General features: G+C 38.0%; 2 protein-coding genes across 8 annotated transcripts in view; one reads left to right on the top strand and one right to left on the bottom strand.

The window, feature by feature from the left end:
* Positions 1 to 2,337, top strand: part of EIF5B (eukaryotic translation initiation factor 5B) — a 39,362-nt gene extending 37,025 nt beyond the window's left edge. For both annotated transcript variants that reach the window (XM_065049842.1, XM_065049841.1), the window contains exon 24: positions 508 to 2,337. In XM_065049842.1, the coding sequence (XP_064905914.1) occupies positions 508 to 615 (108 nt within the window). In that variant the 3' untranslated portion in view covers positions 616 to 2,337. The remainder of the gene's footprint in view (positions 1 to 507) is intronic.
* A 1,664-nt stretch (positions 2,338 to 4,001) lies between these two features.
* The window catches only part of REV1 (REV1 DNA directed polymerase), a 62,101-nt gene continuing 39,688 nt past the window's right edge, over positions 4,002 to 26,414 (bottom strand). For all 6 annotated transcript variants that reach the window (XM_065049835.1, XM_065049836.1, XM_065049837.1 and 3 more), the window contains 11 exons: positions 24,773 to 24,993; positions 23,620 to 23,792; positions 19,381 to 19,483; positions 17,776 to 17,932; positions 17,205 to 17,407; positions 14,432 to 14,665; positions 9,642 to 9,750; positions 8,375 to 8,586; positions 8,048 to 8,204; positions 5,870 to 5,972; positions 4,002 to 4,424 (listed from right to left, as the gene is read on the bottom strand). In XM_065049835.1, the coding sequence (XP_064905907.1) occupies positions 4,313 to 4,424; positions 5,870 to 5,972; positions 8,048 to 8,204; positions 8,375 to 8,586; positions 9,642 to 9,750; positions 14,432 to 14,665; positions 17,205 to 17,407; positions 17,776 to 17,932; positions 19,381 to 19,483; positions 23,620 to 23,792; positions 24,773 to 24,993 (1,784 nt within the window). In that variant the 3' untranslated portion in view covers positions 4,002 to 4,312. The remainder of the gene's footprint in view (positions 4,425 to 5,869; positions 5,973 to 8,047; positions 8,205 to 8,374; positions 8,587 to 9,641; positions 9,751 to 14,431; positions 14,666 to 17,204; positions 17,408 to 17,775; positions 17,933 to 19,380; positions 19,484 to 23,619; positions 23,793 to 24,772; positions 24,994 to 26,414) is intronic.

The raw sequence follows: 26,414 nt of genomic DNA, 5'->3' as shown, positions 1-26,414 counted from the left end.
ACACCATGGTTGTGTTTGCCTAGTTTTGAAATTGCGCAATGAATAGCAGTACTGTAGTTGCTCCAGTTCTGGAACATTGCACTTGGATGAGGAGATGATCCCTCGCTCAGTTTTTTGCTGTCAGAGGCAAAGCCACTGATGTCCACATCCCTACCTGCTTTAGTTCTCATGTTGGAGAACACCCCCTGCCACACACATGCTGTGGGCTTGTACCCACCAGGGGCTGTGACAAGGACTGGGAGGTGGTGCTGGTGTGGGGGATCTTCCCAGCTGCAGGTTCTTGCCTTACTGCACAGGCTGTGAGATGGTCAGTGCTGTGGTGGTCTCTGAAGATCAAGTGAGGGATGTGAGGAGGAGGGAAATGAATGGGATGGGTCATGCAGCAGATTGGTAGCAGAACTGGGATTGGAAGGAGCTTTTCATCAGTTGAATCACTTTCATCACACTAAAAGCTGCCGTTATTAACACACATTCATGTTTCTGACGGCTTTGTCTTGTGTGTTACAGATCAGCCGTCAGTCCATCGATGCTCTGAAGGACTGGTTCAGGGATGAAATGCAGAAGTCTGACTGGCAGCTTATAGTAGAGCTGAAGAAAGTGTTTGAAATCATCTAGATAACATTTTACAGCAACGGGAAGGCAGGAATAAACATGCTATTCCTGTTCTAAAAGTTACCAACAAAGTCATATATTGAAGACAGTGTTGGATATGTGTTTGGGAGGAAAATATGTGGATAAAATGTTTTCCATGAGAAACCAAGAAATTTACACTGGTTTGACAGTGGTCAATTTACATGTTCCCATGGTTCCAATGTGCCTGTTCACCTCTCCTACTGCCCTTCCTAATACTGGCTGCTGTTTTAAAGTTTGCCCTTCCTTCTCTTACACCTTCCACCCTCTTTCCCTCCCTTTCTCCAAAATAAAATAAATTGAATTTTTATTACAGAACTAAAGCTCTTTCACTTTTATACTGATGAGATCAGTACTGCAGTATTTGATTAACCAAGCTTCTGCAGACTTTGTGATTCTTGGGACATTTTTGATGTAAGAAGTACTTCTTTATTTATGCATACCTCTTCCCTCGACTCTTTTCCAACATTCTCCTGCTTTGTGCCTATAGAAAATTTTTTTAAATAGGAAATTAGGCAATTGGACATTTCTGTATTTGCTTTGTGTGAAACAATGATGTAAAGCATAGTTGGCCGCCTTTTACTGCTTGTACAGTTCATGAAAGTCAACCTGTAATCATTATAACGCAGAGCCACAAATAAAGGAGATGGACAGAGTAGCCCATTTGTTTTACAGTTTGCTTCAATAAATGTAATTTTCACTTTTTGGGCTGTGACAGACATGGAGATGCCAGAGGGAGCTTTGTCTCTGTGTGGCCGAGTAACAGAGGCATGTTCCAGCAATGGCCTTTCTTCCTCTGGTTTCGCCTGGCTGAGCGTGCATCGCACATGGTGATGGTGATACTGGTGGTTCACGTCTCTCCCCATGTTCCTGAAGCGCCAGAGCTGCAGGCCAGGGGTTTAGCAAATCACGGTTCCCAGAAGGGCTCTGCTGAGAGGAGCTTAGACGTGGCATCTCTTCTCCAGCTGCTGCTCGGAGTCCTGGTAAGCACCTGCAAAACAGTTGTCTGCAAGTGAGTGGTGACTTTGGAAGCTGCATCAGAGCTGCTGAGTCAGCTGATGTGATGGGACTGAACCAGTTTAAGAGGCGCTGGGTTAATGGTGTGTTTGGCCAGAAGTCAGTCTGTAATCACAGCATTTTCATACCCTTCCTTCCCCTGTGGCTCCCTGCTTAGGGTGACAGCTTGACACCTCTTCTACCAGGTAGATTCCTGGTAGCCTATAGCTCATGTTGAGAAGAGCTAAACACACACTTGTCAAAAGCACAAGCTGAAACAAAATTGATAATGGTCTTTCACATAGCTGAGATTTTTAGCATTTAAAATATTTACAATAATTTAACTTGCAATAAGCAGTTTTATCAGATTTGTCACCTAGATTATTTTTTTCTTGTTGGAAAAATCTGGATTTTATAATTGGGATTGTACAGACTCCATTACAACGGCCAATTTAATAACTTACCTCCTTTGGCAATGGAATTTAACTTACCTGATTTTCTTTTTTTTTGGTGTGCTAGACTTCAAACTTACAGAAAAGGTCCTTTTTGATGGTATGGTTGGCATGTGGTGCAAATTCACAGCGCTGGGTGTGTTGGTGGTTTAGAATAGAATGATCACAGTGAAGAGACTGCATTTAATTGTTACAATTTTCTTTTGCAAACTATGCAATCATGGAAATTACACTAATAAAAGAAGTTCTTAAGAACACAGATGTCATTGTTGTCTTGATGTATTTATTTATGTATTTCCTTGAAGTGTGGAAGTGTGTGCTTCCCACAGGCAAAAATCTCTGGAGGGAAAAAGGATTGTTATTTGTTGCAAGTCACTGTTGTGGAACTTAAAAATATACCTTCACTAAAAGGCTTTAAGGAAGCAGATGACTGAATGTAGTATTGAAGGGCTCAAAGCAGAGATCACTAAGGGAAAATGAAAATATAATTACACATCACATCAGTTAAGGAATGTGAGTCCTTTTTTCTTGTAAGATGCTACTTTAAAGTGTGGCTTGAGCAACACCTGGAAAACCAGTGCTGTGTACCTGAACTGTAACTGGTAAAATACTTGCTTGAATTTCAGCAACTCCATTCCTCTCCGTGAGTAGTTAGCATGCCAGTCTGCTTCAATAAGAGAAAAAAGAAAAGCTTTAAAAGCAGCAACTCAAGGGGCTCTGAAAGCCCCAAACTAGAAACTAGTGGAAACCTGGACAACTTAAATCAGACAAGCTCTCTCTTTCTGTAGACACACATCTATGAATGGATGCAGCTATACCAACACATAATCACTCTTGGAAAAAGCACTCTTGACTGGCTGAGGCTGGAAGGACCTTTTGCAGTTGTTAAGGTCATTAATTAAGATGTTAAACAGGACTGGACCTGTTACTGGCTGTGGGGTTACACCACTTGGGACTGGCCTCTGACAGGCACTTTTCAAGCCACAGCCCTGTCTCTAGCCCTTATATCATCAGCTTGTCTGAGGATGTTACAGAAGGTGTTACAAAAAGCCTTATTAAAGAGTCCATCTACTGTCTTCCTCTCATCCATCACCTTGTTGTAGAAGGCTGCCAAGCTGGTATCTCTCTTAGTGTTTGTTACAAGAAAAGCCCAACACTAGAAAGAGCTGTGCCTGCTGGGACCTGTGCTATAGAGCCAATACATCCTTTGATGTATTGCATCAAATATTACTATATAGGGCTGGTATACATCTGGAAAAGCCAAACTTGCCCAGAACACAAACTGTAGAACTATAAGCATACCCCTCCCTACCACAACACAAACTGGGCTTTTTCTTTCAGGTATATACCTACATTTGACAGAATTCTACTACTCACTATAACCTGTTTTGTTACCATGCATAAAGGAAATGCGCATCACAGGCTGGGGGGAACTACGGTATTTCAGGACAGAGCCACTTTCCACTCAGTAATACACAGGACTGATAGAGGCTTAAGCAGTGCTTCACATTAGCTACTCCCTAGCTTCTCTACAGTGCTGCTGAGACAGAGTAGCTGTTTAAATCTCTCCATTTGTTTTCTTCCACCAGCACATATCTCTAGAGGTGACGGTACAGGGAGCTCAGAGAGCAATGACCCTTCAGCTAACACTGTGCGTGCTTTGGGAGTGGTTGGGCCACACCAGTTCCTATCTTCAAAGAATGAAACAGAAAACGAGCTAACAGTCATCCCTTGGCTTACAATCTGTAGTAAGTCAGTCGAGAAGAAACAAAAAGCAGCCAGGTGCGTGTACAGCAGTCTCCTATGCAAGTGGAGGCAGTGTCATGATGTAAAACTTTGTGAAATTAATCACAGCTGTGGCTGTAATAAGATGGGCTAGCTACATTGAAACTGAAGCATCACAAAATAGAATCAGTACAAAAATATACATACAGTTCTTTATTAAACAACTGTAAACACTTCACTGTAAAAATCCATAAAACTTTATAAACAAACATTTTGTAAATAGATTCTATACTACAATAAAAGAATTTTAACACAATTATTTACATGCAATACTGACAAATTTGGCACTTTCTGAAAAGAAATGTACAAAACACTTTGTTGTTTAAAAAGAAATTTGAAATTATAAAAACTCAGGGCATTACTATCATGCACTTTGCAAATACCTCACAAGCACTTATGGCACAGCTAGCAGAGAGCTCCAGGCTCTCATCAAGCTCTTTACTACAAGTTCAGATAACTTTTAATGTGCTTCCATAAGTTTGTTGTAAAACTACCTGAACATTGTCAAGAATGAAGTCAAATGCCATATTCCAGACCGATTCCACAGATGACTGCATTAACCTGAAGGGCAAAAAGGAAGAAGAGGAAGAAAATTACTGTTACAGAACCAGTCCTTTTTACAATAACTTTTGGTCTTTATACTGGAAAACAAGATGACAACAGTTCATGATGAATGGCATTTTGATTTTATCTTGGTTAAGCCCTCCCTCCTCAGATATACCAAATCTTATTAATGCCACAGATTCCTTTGCCATTCAGTGGTGAAATTTCTAATGTGAATGGTGTCACACTAATTTGTAAGCATCAGCATTCTGCAGAGGTGTGACCACTTTGGTGACCTTCTACCAACTCCATACTGAAGAACCAGAAATGGCCAACTTCTGGTTCCTGATATTTCCTTCTTCACCCCAAGACATACCTGCTACTTTTTTCTTTCAACGACAGCCAAGGTGATTAAGACAATTAAGAAGTTTTGGGGGTGCTCTATTGTATTTATTGATAAAAACTGAACTAAATCATGGAGGCCCACAAAGAGGTATGAGCTACCTCTACCATTCAGCAGCTACCAGAAGCAAACTGAGGACATGCCCAAGGAAAACAGAAGCAGCTCTGTACTTTCACAACCCCCTTCCAGATCACTATTAGAGGAGAGCAGAGGCCTCCTCCACCTACAGCTCTGGAAGACCTAACATCAGTGCCATATAGACAACTGCCTGTCATGCAGCTCCTGATTCCTTGTCCCACATTTGTTGTCAGGCTTTGGGGAGACATGCTGCCACCAGTGCAGATCTCACATACAGGGACCAGGAATGGGATAGGATGCTGCTTTCCGAACAAGTTTTTAAAGAATCCACAGCATTCTCCAAAACAGTTCACTGCACTGCATGTTTTGCATTTTCTGAGGCATAAAGACATCCCATAATGCAAAAGCATAGCAAAGTTTTTACACTGCCATAGTCTTTTGGGTGTTGATTAATTCTGTGAAATAAATACTTTACAGATCTAAGGCACAGAAAGCTGAGCTCCATAGTTAACTATCAGTTAGTAAGCAATTTATAAATGGAACTTGGGCCTCCTGGCTCCTGGGAAGAGTAAGAGCAGCATAATAACTACGTAATAAAAATTGATTTAATTGGTTGGAGAGGTGAGACAGGGCCTGGATACAGGAGAACTGAAATCAGATGAAACAAACAAAAGATCTAAGGTGACATGAAAAATTAATGAAAACAGGATGAAGAAAAGTGACAATGATGAGAAAAACTATATCCTTCGTCTGGAAATGAAAGACTTTTTAGCACATACTATTAAATGCTACTATTAATTTTTCACAAATTACCTATCTTATCTGCCCAACTTCTTTTTTTTTAATCCCATTTTCTTTTTTGAAAAAATATCTATACTCATCAATGAATATCTAATAAGCTTGTGGCCTCACATTGAACTGTTTAGTGCATAAGTACTAACAAAACCAGTCTAAATGTCACAAGTATAAGCAAATAAGCTACCTTTTCATGTACTTAACAACCAGATCTAACTTTTCCAAATCCTTTTCTTCTATTAGATCAGTACAATACTTCACAACCTGTAGAATGTCTTCTTCCATAGGATCTGTAATAATAAAAAAAAGAGAGAGAAGTTTTCTCTAAGTATACTTAGAATATAATCATAGAATAATTGGAATGTAATAGGAAAGGAATTCTGCAGTGTTAGTGCACCAGGGGCTGATCTGACAATTGCTGTATTCTCATACCTCCCATCACACAGTATCACAGTATGTTTGGGATTGGAAGGGACCTCAAAAGATCATCTGGTCCAATCCCCCTGCTGGAGCAGGAACGCCTAGGTGAGGTCGCACAGGAACATGTCCAGGCCGGTTTTGAATGTCTCCAGAGAAGGAGACTCCACAACCCCCCTGGGCAGCCTGTTCCAGTGCTCTGGCACCCTCACTGAGAAGAAGTTTCTTCTCAAATTTAAGTGGAACCTCTTGTGTTCCAGCTTGATCCCATTACCCCTTGTCCTATCATTGTTTGCCACCGAGAAGAGCCTGGCTCCATCCTCATGGCATTCACCCTTTATATATTTATAAACATTGATAAGGTCACCCCTCAGTCTCCTCTTCTCCAAACTAAAGAGACCCAGCTCCCTCAGCCTTTCTTCATAAGGGAGGTGCTCCACTCCCTTAATCATCTTCGTTGCCCTGTGCTGGACGCTCTCCAGCAGTTCCCTGTCCTTCTGGAACTGAGGGGCCCAGAACTGGACACAATATTCCAGATGTGGTCTCACCAGGGCAGAATAGAGGGGAAGGAGGACCTCTCTCGATCTGCTAACCACCCCCCTTCTAATACACCCCAGGATGCCATTGGCCTTCCTGGCCACAAGGGCACAGTGCTGGCTCATGGTCATCCTGTTGTCCACCAGGACCCCCAGGTCCCTTTCCCCTACACTGCTCTCTAATATGTAATTTCCCAACCTATACTGGAACCTGGGGTTGTTCCTGCCCAGATGCAGGACTCTACACTTTCCCTTGTTAAATTTCATTGGGTTATTCCCCGCCCAACTCTCCAGCCTGTCCAGGTCCTGCTGGATGGCAGCACAGCCTTCTGGCATGTCAGCCACTCCTCCCAGCTTAGTATCATCAGCAAACTTGCTGACAGTACACTCTATTCCCTCGTCTAAATCGTTAATGAATATATTGAATAATACTGGCCCCAGTACTGACCCCTGAGGCACTCCACTAGATACTGGCCTCCAACTAGACTCCGCACCATTGACTACCACTCTCTGGCTTCTCTCCTTAAGCCAGTTTGCAACCCACCTCACTACTCTATTGTCTAGACCACACCTCCTCAACTTAGCTGTGAGGATGCTGTGGGAGACTGTGTCAAAGGCTTTACTGAAGTCAAGGTAGACCACATCCACCGCGCTGCCATCATCCATCCACCTTGTTACATCAATATCAGAAGTCGTGTACATAAAAGGACTGCAAGGTCCCAACATATCTGTCTCATGGACACCCCCCCTTTTTTTTTTCTTCAGTAAGAACAAATGACAGCCAAGCTAATATTAACCAAAGGGAAAAGGAACCAGGATTTAGAATGGAATGGCTGTTTTGAAACTCTTAGGAGAACAGTAATGTCCAGGACACAAAGGATCTTACAGGCCAGATTTCCCAAGATATTAAGGAGTTGCTAATTTTTTGACATAAAGTTAAAATTCAAATGACAATTTGGCAAGGGTGCTACACTTTTCCACTTAAATCTAGAATTTTTTCCAACAGTGAATTTGAAAAAAAACCTGCATTCCTTCACCTCTAAAATGGCATCTTCAAAAAAGTAGAATTCCCTTTTAAGAGCTTTCACCCTAGTGGTTGTAATGTGTTGAACAAAATAAGGAAAACTTCCCACACAAGTAACATCAAGGCATAAGACAAGGGCCTGACAAATGGGCTGAAGACAGAGCAGGCAGATTTTAATGACATTAAGCAAGAAATAGCAGCTGGCACAAATACAGAATAACAACTGAGCAGGAAGCATCAAGTTACTCCAAGATTGCAAGGCAGTCAGACTTCAAGATTACCATGAAAAATAACCCATGTAAAGAAGGAATAAAGTACAAAAAGCCTACTAAAACAATAGTTTTCCTTGTGATGTATGCAAGATCGCGACGAGCATGACATCCCATACCTGAAATAGTTGTAATCCATTCTTTCAACAAGGTCTTTACATCATTGAATTCGACAGCTCCAGCTAGGTTGGGTGCTTGTGGCCTAAATGAACCAGGCTGTTCCAGCTGCAGGGCTGATGGGCCTGAAGAATCTGAAGTTGATGGAACTGCTTCTGGCTGTTCCAAATGTAAAAATTGATAACGCTCAGTCTAACAAACATGGTAATGCTATACACATACATAGATAAGTGTCTAGTAAAGAATCCAGTAAAGAAAATAAGCTGCACATGGACCAAGTCTAAATAAATGGACATAGCTTTACCGAAAGCTGTTAGTGTTAAAATTACCTGAGCAGCTGTTCCTTCTTGTTTCAAGAAACCATCTATGAGCTTCTGTGGGCTTCCAGATGTAGCTGGCATGTTTTTTGCAGGGCTACCAACGAGTTTGTTTTTCAAAGGACTCTGAATCTTTTTTACAGGACTGACTGGATTTTTTTTCCTGATTTTTTTCTTATTTTTCACTGTTGCATTCTTCAGGTGTAGTAAAGGATTTTTTGACACTGAAAAACACGGGAATAGCCAGTGGTTGATACATGTAAAATTCAATACTTTTCCATTGAAAGGGGGACTCTATCCTCCATAAAAATCTGTGGATCAGTTGGAAGAACACAACCTACATCAAGCAACTTTAACGCTCACATGACATTTCAGATTTAGGCAATGTTTTAAGTATTTGAAAGGCGCTGCTAGACATGAGCATACTCAGAGGATACTAAGCTACTCATAAGCCTTTTCATATCAAGCATTTTAGTGCTTGAATGTGAGCAGCTGGTGAAATCTCAAGTTTACTGGACAAATTGCTTCACCTCAGTCAGAACACTGTCCCACCTAGGCACCCACTAGCTAAGACATCCCACCAGTGGTTATCAGCAAAACCAGCAGCAAAAAGCCCCCCACACTGCTTTAATTAGGGTTTACCATGGAAATGGCTCTAACTCCATCATACTAATGTATCTGTATTAGTCTACTGACTATGAAATCAAGGTTTGACTGTAACAATACAGTATTTAACTGGCAATGAACCCAAAGAAATTTCTCACCTATTTTATGAGAAAGCACATTCACAGGGAACTAATCTTTCTTCTTTCTACTGATTTTTATAAAAAGGAGACCTGGGTGATCAGCTCAGAGTAAAACCATCTGACTATCAGACATATGGTAAGCTATATTGTATTTCTAGTTGACTGAAACCCATACCAGTACTATTGGTTTCATGGAACCAGGAGAATGAAGATGCGATACTTTAAATCACAAGACATATCAAGTTCAGATTCTACTCTGCAAACATATGGACATGGGTAAGTTTAGTACCCCAGTCCCAGTGAATTGAAATAATTACCCATTTAAGTAAAGCTAAGCAACTGTTCGCAAAATGAAGCCACAGCTGGTTGTAACTGACAGTCTGTGGAAAATAAATGCAAAAATATCCTCTTCAACACAGCACCTCCATAGAAGCTTTAGTTATATTTTCCAGTTAGTTATTTAGGGTTGCATAAATCCCTTTAACTAGTTAACAACTTTTATACAAAACTATTGTACAACTATATATACTCACCAAAAGCGTTGGCAGGTTGCTGCTCTGATTGCTTTTGCCTTTGATCATATGCATCTTTCAGCTCTGCTTGCAACTCAGCAGGTAGGGCAGCAAAAACTTCAGGGTCCACCTGAACAGTAACGAAAGATTCATTTGATTAGTTAACCAGTGAGCGACACTGCTTGCTCTCCTATAGGCCACTCACATGAGAAAGGTATTTACAATTTATGTCAAGCAAAAATGACGCATAACTGAAACACTGCAAAATACATTGTATATATTCGTCATGTACTTTAGCTTGTAAAAACCATAAAAATTTCCTTTTAACATTACTCTACATTTATTATCTTATAAAAAACTATTTATAGGCCTATAATACACTGTCTTTATTCACCACTATCTTTATTTACCTACTGATACACAGTACAGCTATATTAACAGCACAATTAAGCCTAACTCAGAGAATACTCCCTTCAAATTTCCAAACTCAAACATTGTGACAATCACACTTCTGTTTCTCTTTTTCTTTTGATATTTCTATCTCCTGGAAGCTGCTACACTCCTCTAACAAAATATCCTTGGAAATAGTCTCGCTTCTTTAAGCACAGGAAACACAAATCCAGCTACCTCATATCTAGAACTCGCACAAAAGGGTTTCATTTGTCCCACAGTCGCGCACCCCTTGTTCCACTGATAAAAACAGTCCCTCCCACTGTCCTAGGGGTTTGAATTCCATACAGGAAATAATTTGTTGCCAATTGCCATACACACTCATGGACAAAATAAAATTTCATGTATTACTGGTTATCTTCCCTCACTGTGTCTCTGAAGTAGCAAATTAGTGACACTGTGTTCCGAGTTTCTCAAGATTATTGTACAGTGTTTTCAACTCAGAATCTGAAAAATCTAATTCAAAAAAGTAAACCTATCATTACTTTAAATCTGCCTAGAGGGGGAGTGCCCTTCATTTCAGCGGTAAAATTTGGAGATGTGCGCAAAACCAAGAAAAAATTCATTCAAAACTACTTGTCCTGGTTTTGGCGGGGATAGAGTCAATTTTCTCCTAGTAGCTGGTATAGTGTCATGTTTTTGATTCAGAATAATGTTGATAATACAGGGATATCTTAGTTGTTGCTGAGCAGTCAAAGACTTTTCAGCTTTTCATGCTGACCTGCCAGCAAGGAGGCTGGGGATGCACAAGTAGCTGGGAGAGGACACAGGCCGGACAGCTGACCCCAACTGACCAAAGGGATATTCCACACTATATGACATCATGCTCAGTATATAAAGTTGGAGGAAGCTGGCTGGGGGCGACTGCTGCTCGGGAATGGGCTGGGCATCAGTCAGTGGGTGGTGGGCATTGCACATCACTTGTTTTGTATATTATTCTCATTCTTCTCTGTTCCTTTGCTGTCCTATGAAACTGTCTTCATCTCAACCCACAAGTTTTATTTTATTCTTTCTCCTCTCCCACTGGGATGACAGGGTTGAGTGAGCAGCTGTGTGGTGCGTGGTTGCCAGCTGCAGTTAAACCACCACACTACTATTATTATTCGAAGGGCTCAATACAATTTCTACCAAAATCTGAGATACTGTATTTATTATGCGTCAGTATGCATACATATTAAAAGCTACCTGTTGTTTTCAATAGAGATTCTTTTTTTAAAACCAAAATATGTCTATCAGGAAGGTAAGGCTGTGCCATTCACACATATGATGCCTAAATTATATAAGTAATAAACATGAACATGCTCCCACAGATAAAACTCATCAATTTAGCAGAACACTTTTTCCATTTTTAGAACTCCATGTACCAACACAAATTTTTCACCACACAAAATATGCACTAATTAGAGGAGGAAATGAGAACAGCTCTGACCTCAATTATTGCATATGTTGCGTAGAACAAAGCATTGTAGCGGAATGCAGCCAATTAAGTCCAGAGACTTAAGTTATTTTTTAAATATAAATTTTATTTAATAAATTTTTTTTTAAAAGGTCAGTGTTCTCTGGTTAAGCATTCAAGGGTCAGGAATTTGGGAGGCCTTGAATATACACTGTTTTTTGAGTACACCACTTAATAATTCATGCAGAAATAATGCGGTACAGGGAACTGGATGTGTTTTTTATTATTCCCCCTATCACTGCCCTCTGAAAGTGTAACATGTAAAAATTCAGTTGGAAGAGCTATCAGTCAAGTTAATTTGAATTCTACACTAATTAATTGGAGTTTTGGGTAATTTGCTGAACAGCCAGAGTGTCCTAACATAGCTTTCACACAGCTGTATCACATTCACATTACAAAGAACCTTGATTTCATAAATTCATGTATTATCTCTGCATACAGCCATTAGTATTTATGATGTGCTGTATAAATTTCCTTAGAAATAAATGTCTAGACAATGCAAGGACAAAGTGCAAATTTGCCACCCGTAACTGACCCCACTACTACAAATGTTATTAATTTCTAAACATCTGTAATCTTTACCTCTTGCATCCTATGCTTTTACAGGAATCAGCTGCTACAGAGACATACAGTTCTTCTAAACGTTAAGATTACTTCAGCAGCTGATGGAAATGAGTGCAACCTATCTGGATTGTTTTTATGGGAGAACTTTTCCCTGCAAAGGATATTTTCCACATGTTTTCTAATGCGTAAATCACTATCAGCCAATTAACTTGGCACTGGGTCATAAAAATACCGTTCAGACAAAAAAGAATGAAGGGGTGAAAAACAAACCTAATTAAGCTATAAAAAGATGGCAGAGCATCATTTACATTTGCTGACTTGATGTAGCTAAAGTACTCCATGTGGAGTGGCTTGCAATATTTCTATACCTGAAACCTATTACTACTTAGTTCACTGCATCATTTGAAAGAAAGCAACCTTAAGTGTTTGTGTGCACTCATACAATATACACTCCCACACAGGCTTTGATGATAAAAAAGTGTCAAACTATATTTAGAAAAAGATGATATTTTTAAATTAAGTTTACATTTGGTTTTAACACAGAAAAAAATCTTCCCATATTAGCTAACCAGTTTTAGCATTTTTTTTTTCTCGAAGCCTAAGGAAGCTATTCACAACTGTATTATTCTACATGTTAAACATGGACCTAACTCAGAAGATAGAAGGTTTAAATCTTAGTTCTCTATTCACCAACAAAGAAAGCGGAATGGTTTTTCAGGAGAAAATTTGGAACACAAGCATACTAAGATAGTACGGACACCTCCAAAAAAGAAACAGGAAGTAGCCAATTCTTCTTGAATTACATCTTCAAACAAAACAGCTGCTCTACTAAGCTGACATTTTTGCATCGAGTAAAAGAATCACCAAATGCATTAGGACACAGGCAAAATAGTGCATATGAGGGTGTAAACTACATTTTTCTAAGAATCACAGAAAGTTAGGGATTGGAAGGGACCTCAAAAGATCATCTAGTCCAAGCCCCCTGCCGGAGCAGGGGGACAATTTCAGGAAGTAATGCTGTTAAACAAAAACAACAATCAATTCTCAACTACCTAATTAAAAGGTAAAAGCATAAACGCACACTAAATGTAATTTTTATAGAAAGTCACATGCAATTAAGATTTACCCTGAAAGAGAGTACTGAGTGGTAGAACAAGAATGGATGGGTGTACTTTAAAGCACAGCATAATTCAACCCACACATCCAAGATAAACTCTTGCCTATGAATGAATGTAACTACTTAATTTAAAACAGCTGGGGTATGGAGAGTTCATATACTATTTGTACAGTATCTCCATAGGGGAAACCCAACTTTGCAGTTCAGGAATAAACACTGACAGGACTGTTTTTGAACCAATGAACTTGAATCAAGGTGAAGAAATTAATAGCAGTAGAATAGACTACACATCCTCTAAATAACAATTATGCATTAACTACTGTTTACTGAAAACAGGACAGGAATTTCTATCTAATTTTCTCTGGATTTTGTCAGCTAGGCAGCATTATACCTTAGAAACAGCAACAAACATCCCTCTATAAATCCAATCAGGTGATATCACCTTGTTTGAGAATAGCAATGGAGTACTGGCACAGCAAACAGAAAAATAAAATTAGTGCTCTATTTTACATGATGCATATGCAAAATATGATATCTCTGGGTAACCCAATCTTTTTTTTTTTTTTTTATTTTTACCCTATGTTTGTTCAGCACCATCTTGGTTTGAAGGGTGAAATATCATTAGAAGCATAATTATTGCTACCTGCTTCCCCTTCAGGCCCCTGTTTTAAGAAACAATGCTGCCCCTTCTTTGTCTTGGACATGTTGTATATGAGATCATTTTAGAATGATGGAGAAATAAACAATCTTCAGCCACGCTTTCCTTTCTCCAAAGAATGTGATATAAACAATCACACCTACAGAAGCTAGTAGGGGCTGGCTTTACACCATCAAAACATCCACTTAAATAGAGTGCATCTCCTGTGACTAGCTAAGCAGATTTTAGGACTGCTTCAGACTTACGGTGCAGTATAACTCAGCTGCAATGCAGAAAAAAAGGGCTATTTACACACTGGATTGCAAAGCAAAGTGTAAATGAGGATGTCTTATGCTAAACAACAGCAAAAAAATAGGCATACCGATGACTATAAATGTTTAATAAATACTATAATACTATGTTCGTGATAGATTAAGTCACATTTAGAAGCAGAGATTTTTAACTTATTCAAGGACATAAATAATTTTGCTAAGTCACAGATTCTAGTAATACCATCTCAAGAAAGGCTGTTAGCTCTTCCTACAGGTGGCAAGTTGATGTTTATTGATACCCTGTAATCATCCTACCTGTGAGAAAGCTGGCAAGGCTATCACATTAATTCCTGTATTGGTATTTGGTTCTTGGAGCTCTGGTATTTGTAAAAGCACTGTTCCAACCGGTTGTGACAGAAGCGCAGTGTTACATCCATTTATTGGCTCTTTTTTGCTCTCTCCACAGTTCTCTCCTTGCTGAATGGTGTATATTTGCTCTACTTGTTCTCGGAGATCAGGCGGCAGAGCTTCTAGCACAGACTTATCTAGCTACAAATATATAAAAACTTTTACATTATTCTGAGGAATAGACAACAGAGCCAATTTTCCTCAAAAATTAGTTTTACAGCCCTTGAATTTTAGAAAAAAACCCTCAAACAAACAAATGTGAATGCAAACATACTTAGGAACCTGACAATTACATTCTGTAGCAGTGAAATATAAAAATATCATTTAAGACTAAGTAGCTCTGTAAATATGAAAACTCAGTTTTATCTTTTCACAATGTTCCGTGCTCTCACAAATCATATGAGATTTCCTCTACAACTACCTAGTGATAAGAAAACCCAAATTCTGAGTTGAAATTATACGGGCAACATGTTGATATGAATGCTAAATTGGTGTCCGGTAGAAAGCAGTAAGCAATTAATTTCTTTATACAGTTCTAGGATACACGTTACTAATTTACTTTAACAACATTACATATGTTTGCATACTGTCAGATTCTTGTAGCAGATTTTCATAATGAAGTAAGCTTTAGATTCAAATTTTTGCTTCCCATAATTGGTACTTACCATCAATTATCACCTTGAAACAAATGAAATGACCCCCCAAAACCTAGAAGCTGCAGCATACAATGACAGCTGCACAAGTGACAGAATGAATACAACTGACAAGCAGCTTTACAGCATCATTTTTCTCAGAAGTAAAACCGGAGTGAAACTATGTAGATAAATGCCAATGCTTGCCTGTAAGTTCTGCTAAATGAGACTCCATTGCAGTGTTAGAAAGCTTTATTTTTTACCTTTAAGAAGAAAATTTGGAGTTTATGACCAGATTCTGTATTTACAGAGAAAAACTACAAATATCTATAAAAAGATATTTGGCTTATAGTAACTGAGAGGTTTTGATGAAAGCTGTCTGTACTATTAATCTCTTCAGTTATTCACTGTACATTCTGTTTGTGTTCCCTCATACTAAATTTGCTACATATATATAAGTCCACAAACATTTTCTGGAAATCCTGGGTGTAAAATACCTTGATGTTGCTTTCCTAGCACACAATACACAAAAAGCAGTATGGGACTAACTTTCATCATTCCTTCCCTGTACCAAATTCCATATTATGTACCATATTATAATACGGTTATACAGCAGAAGGAAAGATGAGTGTATTGTACTATTAGGCTACCAAAGCTTCAGGAACACTACTGCACAACTAGTGCACTTTTTGCTTGTTCATACACAATTCTCCTATTGGAGAATCTGCCTATATGGAGCTTCACATTGTTCAGTCAAGTTGCTTTTAAACTAGCTTGGGTGTTGCATTATGGAAAAAACATTTTTCTGCCAAAAGCATAACTGGGTTTTAAAAATGTCTAAATATTTGGAAAAGCAGCTAACAGAACATCAGCAAATGGTTTTAAAGATTTAAAATACAGAAATTGAAGAACACATTTCTACAGAAAAGTATGTAAATCTGCTTTTAGCTAAGAAACCTACAGAATTCAGTTCAGCTTATTCATAGCAGACCCCTGTAACAGATGTCTGCTTGAATAACATGTAGAGTAGAAATAAGAAGGCTCTTGTTAAAACCCACAAAAAGACCCCCAAAGCCTTGCAGAAATATTTTATTTAAATAAAGATTGTCCTCCTCTCATCTAAAAGGTGATATCCTGTTTAAATGTTAAGTGTGCATCTTATCTTCAATTCTATTTGAAGAATATTTGAAAAAACACAGGAAGATGAATAATTAAATCTAAATACAAGTTCGACATTCTTGTAGGCAGAAACTTAGACAACAGCCATTGCAAAAGTATGTGAGGTAGCGTCAGACTAGTTGCTGTTCAGTTGCTTCTCACTGACTAAAATTTGCAGACAGATTTATAGTGTAATTTAAAGACTGATACAGAATACATGGCTTTAAGAAACTATGCGGAGAAGACTACCTTATTATCATTTATTGGCATCTGTGGCAAACAATATTGCTGCCATAAAGAGGGATGGAAAACATTTAAAAGTTCTGTCTTCATGAAAATGACACAAAGTAGTTGTCAAAATTCTTCCTGAGCCACTCAGTGATTAAGCTAATCAGAAATAATTTTTATGAGCTAACATAAGAAATTCACAAATCTGTGTCATATCATAATCAGATAAATACTGAACATGAACTATAGGATATATTTAATGTTTCTGATGGAAGTTTTCCTAAAGTATATTTCATGTTTTTTTATAATTAGGCTCTGGGCTTTGGTTGTGAAAGGTGGAATGTAATGTTGTTCTAATATTGCATCCTCAGCATCTTTTCTATTCCTGCTCCATTCCAATCCTTTGGCAAGTGACAGGAAGGGAAACAGATACAAGAAAATTAAATTGCTTTCCTCTGAATAAACAGAATATTTTTTGAGTTGGTCTATAAATGACTGCTTTTTAAAAATCCTTTTATTAAGGCAAAATAGTTCTGCATCAATAATACTTTCTTACTGTGCACTGTAAAAAAGTGTAATGGAATTTTTTTTGCTCTATCCAAATAAGACAATCCCAAGTTTTTACAAGATATTGGAGATAGTTTTATATTCTCAGGTTTTACCTGGGAAGCAGATGGCACCTCAATACTCAAATTAAGCCTGGATTTTACGCTGATAGGAGAATGCACACCATTCCATTTGACAGCAGCCTCAGTGTTGTTAACGTTACAATTGAGACCAGGTGTGAGATGGGCACCACGAGATGGAAGAAAAGTGCAAGTTCTTGAATCGGAAGATATTTCAAGGTCCATAGCAGCCACAAATACTGTACATATGAAAACAAAATAAAGAATAATGATCTAATAGTTGAAAATACTCTGACATTTCAAAATACAGTGAAGCTAATTTCCAGTTTTCTTTGCCAAATAGTTTATATAACATACTGCACAATTATACTACTTTCTTTTTTAAAATATCCTTTGTTACTATTAACTTTTTAAAAAGATTGGAATAATCCTATACAAAGTTTCATTTGTAGCATTTTCCTTGGCAGGAGCAAAACACGCTCTCAAATAGTTTATGTTAAATAATTTAAATAATTTGAATTTTGAATAAGTATTCCAAAAGGTAATCTATATTGGAGCACTTCAGAACTGACCATCATCACACATGCCAATTACAAAGCTTACTGACCTTCCTTATGTTCTTCTTCTGAGCACTTTTTTGTTTTCTGAACGTGAAAAAGATCAATAACTGAATGCGATCCACCAGGTAAACGTCCAGATTGTACTGCTGAGTGAGCTGAAGTGGTTTTACTGATGGGAACTAACTGCTGTACCTGAATTCCAACCTAAATCAAAACATTAATACATTAATTTTATGAAGTTTAAATTGATTTATTTTTTAGATCTCTAATGCTTTCATAATAGCATTGCCTTTTCTCAAATTGGCTGCCTATTGTGAGTGGAGGAGAGAATGAATAAAAGTATGTTGAAATACACATAAATAGCCTATAAAAACATCCCAACCAAATGCCAGGATTATCCACCACAATCCAACAACTAAGAAATTACAAAGATAATACCATCTTAACTCTCTGATATAGAAAAACCGCTGTCAACAGGTTCATGAAACAACATGTTTATTATGAAATTTCTTAGACAACAAAAAATCTAGAAGTACTGTCAAACAAGTGATTAGTACTAAATCTGGCTACCCGTACAAGAAAGGAATGTTCTTCCTGAGGACAATCTATACTAAATCCATCACCTCAGTCTACAAATGAGAAAAACAATATTGTTTCACTTCTAGACATGGTTCTCACAAAGTCTGAACAGATGGAAGTACTTCGGTGAAAGCAATCTTTATCAGATGAGGTGTTCCTCATTTTGAAAGACAACCTCACTTTTCATTTACTTTTAAATACCAATCAACAGGGGTTCAGAAACTCTATCCAACTAAGAATGCACTTGTACATTGTGCAAGTTTACTGCTAATGCTACATGATTATTAAGAAAAAAGACAGCAAAGGAGACAGATGGACAAGGAACCAGAAAAAGACAGGGAGAGGATGGTAAATATTTCCTCAACTCCAAAAAGAAACCCAAGCCATGGAGCGGACTTTGCCAAGGCAACATTGTGAATCCCTGCTTCCACATCCAGATGACCAATAAATGCAGGTTTGTTTTACAAAGCCTCTGTGCAAAAAACGGCTGATGCCCAAAGAGTATCCTTGTAGGTTCACACTGCTATGACAAAACCACTGAGAGGAGAAAGAGTGTTCTAAAATAAACCATGATTCAAAAGAGCCATCAATTGACCTTCAAACAAAGGCCGAACTGTGAGCTGGTAAGCTTCCTGGCTCTCAGACTTGCAGTCTAGAGCAAACACTCCTCTGATCTGTATCTTTAGTTAGCATTACAAGCAGTATTTGTATTGGTTAATTAATAACTGCAAATTTTAAAGAAAATTGTAAGACAAAATTTATACATGCTAATAGAACTGTAGAAGATACAGTCTAACTTTGTTATCTCAGGCTGTTATAAGTTGTGGATTAATCCATATGACAATACATATATATATATATATATATTTACATTTATGGCTTTGTAACCATGTTTTTCAAAGGCAGACATACAAAACATAATATAATTGCATAGCCTAATTTACATAAGCTTTGTATTATTTATACTTTTGCTTAAGTCTGGTTATTGTCTACTCTGGAGAACTGAAAATTTATGAAAAACAACAAAGGAGGTTGATAAAGAGAAAAAAAATTCACTTTTCCCATTAACTTACCCCTCGCATATCTGATATGTTCAGTTTCATTGTATGAAACATGTTGAGAGTTTCTTTCCCAATTACTTTTGCACTGTCTGTTGCATGGTCTAGAGTCACAGTCCTAACAAAGAATAAAAAAGTATGGTTAAAAAGGAAGCTGTTTCACAAATCCTAAAGACAACAACAATATTCTGTATTTATTTCAGAGAGGACCTCAAAGAAAGATAATAATTTCTTGGCATACAGAAACGAACACAGTTTTTTTGTTCTGTGGTTTCTTTTCAAAGGTAATTAGAAATAAGCATGTTCTACAGGAAAAAAAAGAACAACACAACAGATTACTTACTAATGGAATATTCTCATTGTGCAATACACACATTAATTTGTCAAATATGATATACATTTATATACATGCTATTTACTGAAGACAGACAAAAATGTTTCACTTTATACTGTTCATAGAAAGGCACTCATACACTATCCTTCACTCAGGCTTGGTTCATGAAGAGTTTGCTCAGTATTATTTCACTTGTCAAATGTTCATAGCAAGAGTTTCAGAAGGAACTCTGAGGGAGAAGCAGATAAAGGCATGTGCATATGGATTACAAAGAAACTGGATTAACGATAAGTAACTTTAAACATTCAAAAAACACATCTTACACTGTGGGCAATTTTCTGCAACAACTCTCACAACACTACCTGGTTGTGAGGTTTACAAACTGCCATCTGAGATCTTGGTGGGGCACTAGTAGTTGTTGGTAGTTCTGGATTCTCTAATGGCACATTTGAGACAGGTAAGGACATAATTCCAGGTGGCTAATCAAATATATGTGTGTGATGTGAAGTCTTCTCACTGAGGTAATCAATACAGTTTTAACTCTGACAGAGTGGGCTATATGGACAAAAGGAAGTTCTACCTTGGTGTTTTGATGAAGATGCCATCCTGGCAACTTAATAAACACTCTGATGGTATCTCTCTAAATTTTACTCTGCTTTTGAATCTGTCAGAATCCACATGAACAACTAAGTGATCTCCAGAAGGGTGTGGTTCTGACAATATCCAAAGGAAAAACCTTCCTGCTGTGAATGATATGAAGATATCCCTGAGCCTTACAGCTTAACATTTTTAAGAAAAACAGGATCAATATGACGCAATAAGATGCAACTATGCAGAACATGAGGGAGAAATGTAGGACAGATCTAAAGGTACACACCATTTCAGAGGAATATTTTATAAAGGCCTCTGCTGTACTATCAAGACTTGATATGAATGATGCAGTAAAAATACCATGAACGTCTCAGAAGTTCATTTGATTTTAAGCATGTTTGTGAGTCTGAATCCTTTGTAGGACTAGGATTGTCTTTCTAGGGAATCTTGCTTGACCTGTAGGATGAGAAACCACAGCATCTCATTCACCTGTGAGGTGAGGGGGCAAGAAATGGGTCATGAGCTATAGCTACAGAGAAAATTTTAAATTGAAGAGAGCAACTGGTCACCTTTAGCTCCAGTAAATAATCTCAAACTGTTGGAATTAGGCTATACACAGGGAAAGCACCCCTGAGGGAACACCAGCCTGAGATTCTAATTCATTTGCAACTTCCAGAGTTTACCCTGCTGCTGCTAAAAAGCCTTTCACTGGACTGAACAGAAATACTCTAACGAAGACAGTAACCCAGCACCTATATCATCAAATAGCATAATTTGGATTGACTGGAGGCATCACCAAATGAGATCCTGGCCTCAGAACTGCTTCAGCAATGTGTGAACAATAGCATCCTTGGGTGCCCCCTTATCTTACATTAATGAAGTCTTTATGAACTGGGAGAATTTCATCGCACATGTGCATTAGCATGCCTGACCACAGAAGTTAGGTCCAAGGCACTGACCTGTTCATGAGAAAGCAGTCTGGCAATAGCTGCCAATAAAGGAGGAATAAAGCTCTACTAAACACACCCTCAATCCTAAAAATACGTTCTCAGACTGTTAAGAGCTCAAACAATTCAGGGTAGCCAGATGACAAAAGTACAGGCTGATGGATTTTCTTCTTGACATACCAATCTCAAAAGGTTATGAGTTTCTGATACTGAAAGGTGAATTGTGTAGTTTCAGTTCCTAAATACAGCTGAATTGTCTGTCATAAACTCACAAACGTGAGACAGACCCTATGCATACATGTCATACTGTTGAGCAATAATTCACTGAAAGAACACCCCCACCTCTTCTGTTATCAGCAACCCTGAGCAAATGATCCTTCAGTTTGGGCAGGATTCATCTGTTACAACAACCTGAGATGGAAGGAAAAGTAGGAAAGACCTATCTTTGAAGATGCCAAATGCACACTCACACAAAAGCCCTTTACCTAAGGAACAATTGCTTTGATACAAGTGTCTGCCAGAAGAACAAACATGCATTTAGAAGGTTCTGAGACAACCTGGTATAAAACAATATATAACCTGATGCTCTATGCCTGGATTTTGTTCTTGTGTTTTCAGTATGCAAGCATATAAACAAATTTGAGATTAAAAAAATCTTTAGTCATCATCATCCAGTAGAATAGAAAACAAAGAAGAATCATAAATAAATAATGGGTTGAACTAATTCAGGATTGCTTGTAAAAACTGAAAGTCCCACTCTTTCAACAACTACCTATCAAGTGACTACGCAGGCAGAGTAACTGGGTTATCCCATTTCAGTAGGGATTGGCAGCCACCACAGGTAGCAATCTCAGTAAGTGCCACAGTGAGACCAAGTAGAAAGACTTTAATATGTTGACAATGATCTACAAGAAAACAAAGGCACCTCTGATGAGAACTTACAACTATATTAAAAAATGTAACTGTGAAGGTCAAGAGACGTGAACAAGTTGCCTTCTTGAATAGCTGAATTATGGGGCACAGTCTCTGACTTTAAGATTCTGAGATTCAACTTTCTTAGCTCCACTTTGGATCTTCATTGCCTTTTCTCTTCTAGGACTAAAAATTGCTGTGCAGACTTATTGGTGAAACAACAGGAAAGACAGACTCGATACAAAGAAACTTGTCTGAACTAAGACAGACAGCTGCAGTTCAAGGTGTCAGATGCCAGCCCCAATCTTCAGAATCCCAAGTGGCCCCTCAGTCTTCTGCAGCAAGTAATTCTGCAACTACTGCCATAGTCCCCATGTGCTCTGTAGACTTGAAGGAGAACAGTAATGATCAGGCAGCTTTCTTGACAAGTACAAAGGTGATTTTCTTTGAAGACTCCAGCTGTCACAAAAAGCATGTGACCAACAACCTATCAAGGAATAGCAGAAAGTCCCTCAAGAAAGTACACAGCACTACACAGCTCAGGGACATGAAATAGGTTGCAGCAGCAGAACATTTCAACTCAGCTAGTCACTGAAAGAAAGAAAAAACACTGCTGCATGTGTGTCATAGTGCAGAATGTAAATACATCTTCTACATGGACTGCAAAAGGAAAAACAGCTCCAATATTAAGCAAGCTGAATAAATGTACACAAACAACATATATGCACAAATGTATTATTGTTTGAAGACCAATCCTTTAAAAGATCAAATACCTTTATTAGCTAGTATTTCATCAGACTATTATCAAAGTAAGAGCCACCTTAAACTACATATTATTAAAGTCAAAAAGAAGAGGAAAAAAATGTACAACCCTACCAAGGATAATGGATAAGTCACAATAATTATTGCAAATATTTCACTGAATCACTTAAATTTTTAAGTAGCATCCATAGACATGCAAGAGTACATTCTTTCAAGAAAGCAATTTCAAACCACAAAGAATGCACTTGTGGAGTCAGATTCCTTCTTTCCCATTCCTGCTTTCTCTGAAAACCACAAATTGTTTCTTCTATGCCCCCAAACTTTTCAACGTTTCATATATTTTTCGTTTTCCCCATTTTTCTCTTTGAAGAAACTCAAAGGCAAAATAAGACTGTTAACATTGTTCTCTTTCTGATTTGGACACCTTAGTCTCTTCCTTCCTTCTCCTCCCAATATGCCATGCATGTTGTCTTTGGGGGGTTACATTCCATGTTGATGGCCAACAGACCACATATATACATCCCAAACACAGAGGACTTCAGACAATAACATTCCACTTCTGATGTTGGTGCAGGTTTGGTATGTAGACAAAGTAGTACCAAGCACTTTAAAATTTCTGTCCTGTCTTCCTGTAAGTTTTGGTGCCCAATATCCTGCAGAAGTGTGCTCATGCCTACTACTAACCATTCTTTTTCCATGCATAGTTACCTGGCAATATTATCACAGATTCCATGACCCCCGTATTTTGCAGGCTCCACTGGTGCCCCAGCCTTTCTGACCATAATTTTAAGGGTCAATCGTTTACCCTTCATACCAGCAGCTTCAAGTCTACGTTGGATTTCTTCTGAAAGGCTCAGAAGAAAAGCTTCTGCTTCCTTAGGCTGAAGGGGGAAAAAATTCAATGTTTAGATAATTACTAGTTTTCAAATATTGATGGTATATCATTAAGGGTTTATGCAATCCAGATTTTGTAAACTGAAAAGAGCAAGCTGACTCACAGACAATTGTCTTTTTTAACTTCAAGTGTTTTGTCTACACTGTAGGTGTCTCAAGTTAGGTGAGATGGTAGATTCCTATCCTAATGCTGAAATAAGTAGGAAAAATGTATTTAGAAACCCCAACACAGAACTGCAAGTTTAACTTTAAGCACACACTTAGAACATGAAGAGCGTAGGGCTTATTAGAAAAATCTTCGTCAGCATGAGCAAAGTCAAGCAGTAGATCAAGTTGCTCAGAGAAGTTGTGCAGTCTTGATTCTTGGAAGTTTCTAACACCAGACTGGATAAAGTCCTGAGCAACTGGTCTGATCTCATAGCTTCCCCTGCTTTGAGTAAAAGGCTGGACTACACAACATCCTAGGTCTCTCTCAATGTGATTTTTCTATAATTTCTGTAAATACTTAAGTTCTCAGAGAGCTGAGTTATTTTTAATACAATTTCGTCAACAACACTTCCCTCCACCCCCCCCCCCCCATATTTGTAAAAAATCTAATAAAAATATTGTACTGGAGCAGCTGGTGATGACTTCAGGCACTGGCATCTATAAATAATCAGCATTTATACGAAAGAGAATGCTAGGTGCTGACAAACCTACTGCAGTTCTCTTTTTCTGTACCAGACTTGTATAACGAATGCAGAATAGTCAGCTAATTTTGTGCAAGCTTCTTTTCAGTCCAATACTTTTGCAGTCTCTCCTCCCATTTTATCGTTTGGTCTCCTACTTCTTCATTTTCCTCATTCTATTTGGTGGCTAAGATGGTGCTCTAACAGATCAAAGTGTAAGTGAAAATAATCAGAATATGAGAAGATTCTTCTACAGTTGAAAGAAGTCACTGCAGAAAAGAAAATAAGTTTGAATTTACCTGTGTAAACCTTATTCCATAGTTGATTTCTGCTGAAACAGATTTCCTTTCTTTTTCTGTACGAACAGGTCGATCATCCAAACCACGACAAAACCTGTAGAGCATTTGTCCTGTTTTTGGACCAAATTCTTTTTGCAGTTTTGACATTGAAGCACACTGTAGATCTCCACAGGTTTTAATTCCCAAAGAAGCCAGTTTAGATTCCATTGTCCTGCCAACTCCTAACAACAAAGCAATTAGTTCCATTAAATCTACACAATTCAGAGCCAGTCAGGTTTTGAACAAATAAAACTTCTTTTTAAACCTGTAGTGGGTCATATCAAATTAATAGATATACACCATAAAAAAGAAATTCCACTTAGAGAAACATGTTTCAAATGGAAAGTTTTGATGTCTTCACCTGTATTTCTTTAATCTATATTACATATTTAGTTTAAGATGTCATACTGCAGCGTGTTTCTTTATTTCTGTGCTTGCAAATCTTCTTGTAAGGTACTGCCTGCTACAGAGAATATAGCTCTGAACACCGCAACACTTAGTCCAAAAAGAGTGTACAACATGTAATATATTTTACCATCATATACAAATGATTTAATGAAAAAGAAACCAACAAATATTTTGACTACTGTTCTACTGCTTCCTAGGTAGAAGAATAGTATTTCAAACAGAAGTGATAGCATACCAGTATCACTTGTGCTTTGAATTATCAAGCACTGGCAATTGTAGGTATCCATGGCAACAGCACATATGTAAGCGTGATAAACTTAAGTATATTTCTGGGTTTTGGAAAGCTGGCCTCTTACTTCCGAAAAATATTAGTCTTATGAATTTACCAAAGACAGTGAAAGATAGAAATCTCAGGTAATCTTTCATAATCTGTTTCTTTGTCTGGGTGGTATTATTGACACAAACACTAAAAAGTTTTTACTATGAACATGCAAGTGAAATCTGAAAATTTTAATATAATCAAGTCAAAGCATAGTACTATATTAATAGTTTTCTGGAGGAAAAATGTCTTCGATAAGTTATGCCAAATAGAAATGGTGCTGTGCTGTAAATGATGTTTGGTCATGGAACAGGATACATAAAGAGAATTTCTGGTAAACCTGCACCTCTCTATGTACGCTATTCCTACCACTTTTCCATTTCAGTGTCTATTGCTGTCTACTTTTTGTTTCCCTTTTATTTTTTTTTTCCTCTGAAACAGAGAAACATACTGTTTTGAACATCTGACACTAAATATGGGTGTACACATTGAGGCTGAGTTCAGCTGATCACTAACATACAAAGCAAAAATGAGTGCTTACCCCGCACTTTTTGCACCATGTCTGTGTCACATTATATGACTAACATATTGAAGAACAAAACAATACAGAGTTACATGCCAGAAAACACTTCGGCTTACAATTCTTTAAAATATTTTCCTGAAACTGTAAAAAAATATAATAAAGCCTGTTTTCATACAAGTGTATTCCATATCTCCTTACTGTCCATCACAGTAACTGCCCTGTCATCTCTCTGTGAATTCTGCTCTGCCTTGAAGAATCTCTCTAAAACCTGTGGGCCACAAATGTTTCTTGCCTCCCCTCTAGCCTTCTCCCGGGTCTTCTCTATGTCCACAGGCATTTCACCCATTTGATCA

The sequence above is a fragment of the Columba livia genome, chromosome 1 (assembly GCF_036013475.1).
Source record: "Columba livia isolate bColLiv1 breed racing homer chromosome 1, bColLiv1.pat.W.v2, whole genome shotgun sequence".
In the NCBI taxonomy this organism is placed as follows: Eukaryota; Metazoa; Chordata; class Aves; order Columbiformes; family Columbidae; genus Columba; species Columba livia.
The sequence above is the reverse complement of the archived record's forward strand: the minus strand, read 5'-3'. Positions and strand labels throughout refer to the sequence as shown.